At 44.6% G+C, this 3,328-nt stretch overlaps 1 protein-coding gene across 1 annotated transcript; it reads right to left on the bottom strand.

Annotated features, from left to right (window-relative positions):
* Positions 1 to 367: 367 nt before the first annotated feature.
* On the bottom strand, positions 368 to 721 carry LOC141702959 (uncharacterized). Its single transcript, XM_074506586.1, has one exon. The coding sequence runs from the start codon at positions 719 to 721 to the stop codon at positions 368 to 370; it is 354 nt and encodes a 117-aa protein (XP_074362687.1).
* Between the last annotated feature and the right edge of the window lie 2,607 nt (positions 722 to 3,328).

Here is a 3,328-nt window from a genome sequence, read left to right as displayed (position 1 = left end):
ACTTGGCTTTGAGGGTATGCTTTATTATTTTATTCACAGCTTTTGTCTACCCATTGCTTGAGAATATAATTGCTGCAAATTCATCTTTATTTTTAAATCCTCACATGTTGCCGCAACTCCTTGCTGTCAAATTGCTTTCCGTTGTCAGATACAAGCTTGTAAGGGATTCCAAACCTGCACACAATGGAGTTGAAAACAAAATCTTTAATTTTCTTTGCGGTGATAGTTGCCAGTGGCATAGCTTCTGCCCATTTAGTAAAGTAATAACCGCGACTACTGCGTATTTGACGTCCCCTTTAGCCTTAGTAGTAGTTCTCCAATAAGATCAATTCCCCACATGGCGAACGGCCACGGCTTACCATAGGTGTCAGAGCGTCACTGGCATAGATGAGTAGTTTGCAAAGCGTTGGCAGCGATCGCATGCTCTGACGAAGTTCCAGCACCCTCTTTCATTGTAGACCAATAATACCCTTGACGCAAAACTTTCATCACCAACGAGCAACCCCCCTGAGTGATTACCACAAATTCCTTCGTGCACCTCCCTCAGGATGTAATTTCCTTCTTCTTCGTCAACATATCTAAGCAGCGGTTGATTGAAGCCTCTCTTATACAAAACTTCATCGTACACCACATACCTTGCAGTCTGGTAGCGGAGTCGACGAGCCTTGAACTTATCCTCGGGGAGTGTTCTCTTGTGAATGTATGCAAGAATGGGCGTCATCCATGTTTCCCTGGGAAGCCTCATCCACTTGCATAATTTCTATCTACGGGATACTAGGAATCTCCCGGATTTCAAGAGGTATGGATCCTAACAAACACAACCTCCTGTTGTGACCCCATTTTTGCTAGAGCATCCGCGTTGCCGTTCTTTTCCCACGGCACACATTCCAACCTAAATTCTTTGAACATTCCAATTAGGCACTGCGTGCATCTCAAATACAATTCCGTTCGCGGGCCTCGCGCTTGAAATCCCCCATCACCTGATTCACCACCAGCTCCGAGTCACTCCTCACAATTAGGTTTCGCACTCCCATTTCCAAAGCGATCTTTAGGCCATTAATCAATGCTCATACTCTGCATCATTATTCGTTGCATAAAATTTGAAATGAATTGCACTCTTCAGATGATGGCCTTTTGGGGACACGAGTACTAAACCCGCACCTGCTCCTCCATTGTTAACTGCCCCATCCACATGCAAGATCCACCATGGATGTGGAAATTCCTCCAAAGGCTCCTCAACATGAGGGGGATGCAACATCACTAAAGCTCTATCATTAACTGCAGAGTCAAATTCCAATAAGAAATCAGCTAAGGCTTGTCCTTTAATCGCTGTCCGGGGCATGTATTCCAAATCAAACTGTCCCAACTCCACAGTCCATTTCAGCATTCTCCCCGATGACTCTGGTTTGGGAAGGACTTGCCGTAGCGGGTATGCCGTACGGATTTCAACTCTATGGGCCTGGAAATATGGCCGTAATTTTCTTGATGCAAGGATCAGGGCATAAACCAGCTTTTCCATGCTTGTGTAGCGAGTTTCAGTGTCATGCAACCGCTTGGTCACATAATACGCCGGTGACTACTGCCCATCTTCCTCTCTCACCAGAACTGCACTGATTGAATACTCAGACACTGCGAGGTACAGTATTAGAGATTCCCCATCTAATGGTTTTGACAACATGGGAGGGTTCCCCAGTTGTTCCTTGATCTTTCTAAAAGCCTCTTCATATTCTGGTGTCCATACGAAGTCTTTCCCTACCAACTAAATGGCTTTGAAGAATTCCTTGCATCTGTCGGACGATTTGGAAACGAATCGATTCAGCGCGGCGATCCTCCCAGTTAAACTTTGCACCTGTTTCACAGTGGTGGGTGATTTCATGTCTAACAATGCCTTGATCTTTACGGGGTTGGCTTCAATTCCCCTATAGTTGACGATGAACCCGAGAAACTTGCCTGACTCCACGCCGAATACACACTTTTGTGGGTTCAAATTCATGTGAAACCTCCTTAGGATGTTAAACATTTCCATCAAGTGTTTGATATGGTCATTTGACACCTTGGACTTTACCAACATATCATCCACATACACCTCCATGGTTCTCCCAATTTGGTTCTCGAATATCATATTTACCAGCCGCTGATAGGTTGCGCCAGTGTTAATCAAACCAAACGGCATTCCTATGTAGCAGTACAACTCCATATCAGTGATGAAGGAAGTATGCTCTTGATCGGGACCATACATGGGAATCTGATTATAACCAGAGTATGCATCCATAAAACTTAGCAAGGCATGTCCTGCCATCGCGTCAACCAACTGATCAATTCATGGGAGCGGGAAGCTATCCTTTGGGCAGACCTTGTTGAGGTCTGTGAAGTCCACACACGTCCTCCACTTCCCATTCAGCTTTTTCACAAGCACTGGATTTGCAAGCCATTCAGGGTAGAAGGATTCTTTGATCAGTCCTACTTCCAGCAACCGGTCTACTTCTTCTTTTAATGCTATCACCCTTTCCCTGCTCACCGAACGACGCTTCTGACGTATGCCCGTACAATTTGGGAAGATGTTCAACCGATGACACATTACTCCTGGGTCAATTCCCACCATGTCTGAATGACTCCATGCGAAGACATCGAGATTTGCAATCAAGAAGCGGGTAAGACTTTCCCTCATTTCATCACTTAGCTGGGATCCCACTTTCAAAACCTTGCTTGGGTCATTTTTGTCGACCGGGACAGGTATTGCATCTTCGGCCGACCCCGTTTTCTCGGCGGGCACAGGGATCCTGGGATCCAAATCGAAATCAAAGTCTCAGGGGTCCTCGACCTCCACTCTTGCATCTGAGGGTGTGTCCTCATGCAGGGGAGCATCTACCTCAGGGCAAGGTATGGTTTTGTTCAACACAGGGTGCGGAGGGCGCGTCCTCACTTGGAGGAGCATCAACCTCAACTCCATTTTTACTCATCAAGGGCGCGTCCTCTTTGTTAGTGTAGGTGCCCTAGAGGCAATACATTATTCTTTTAAATCTTTATGTCAGTTGATCATTCAATAAATATATTTATTATGACCTTAATTACTGCGTTTTATGCCTCGGAACCCAATAATGGTATCAGAGCTACGTGTATAAGGGGCTGATTTGGTTACCTGTTTACTGTATTTTTATAAGTATGCATGTGTGATGAGTCTGCCATGATAACAATTATGTTATATGAGTCTGCCATGATTACAGTTATGTTATATGAATGATATGATGAATCTGTTAATGATCTATATGATGATACTAGTATGTTTAAGATCTACCATAACTCATATGTATGCGATCTCTTAAAATAT

This window comes from Apium graveolens, unplaced genomic scaffold (genome assembly GCF_009905375.1).
Source record: "Apium graveolens cultivar Ventura unplaced genomic scaffold, ASM990537v1 ctg5996, whole genome shotgun sequence".
Lineage (NCBI taxonomy): Eukaryota > Viridiplantae > Streptophyta > Magnoliopsida > Apiales > Apiaceae > Apium > Apium graveolens.
Note: the sequence above shows the minus strand (reverse complement) of the source record. Positions and strands in the feature narration are given on the sequence as shown.

Bases quoted from the DNA above. Each gene is read 5' to 3' on its own strand.
- LOC141702959 (XM_074506586.1), bottom strand. From the start codon at position 721: ATGACGCCCATTCTTGCATACATTCACAAGAGAACACTCCCCGAGGAT.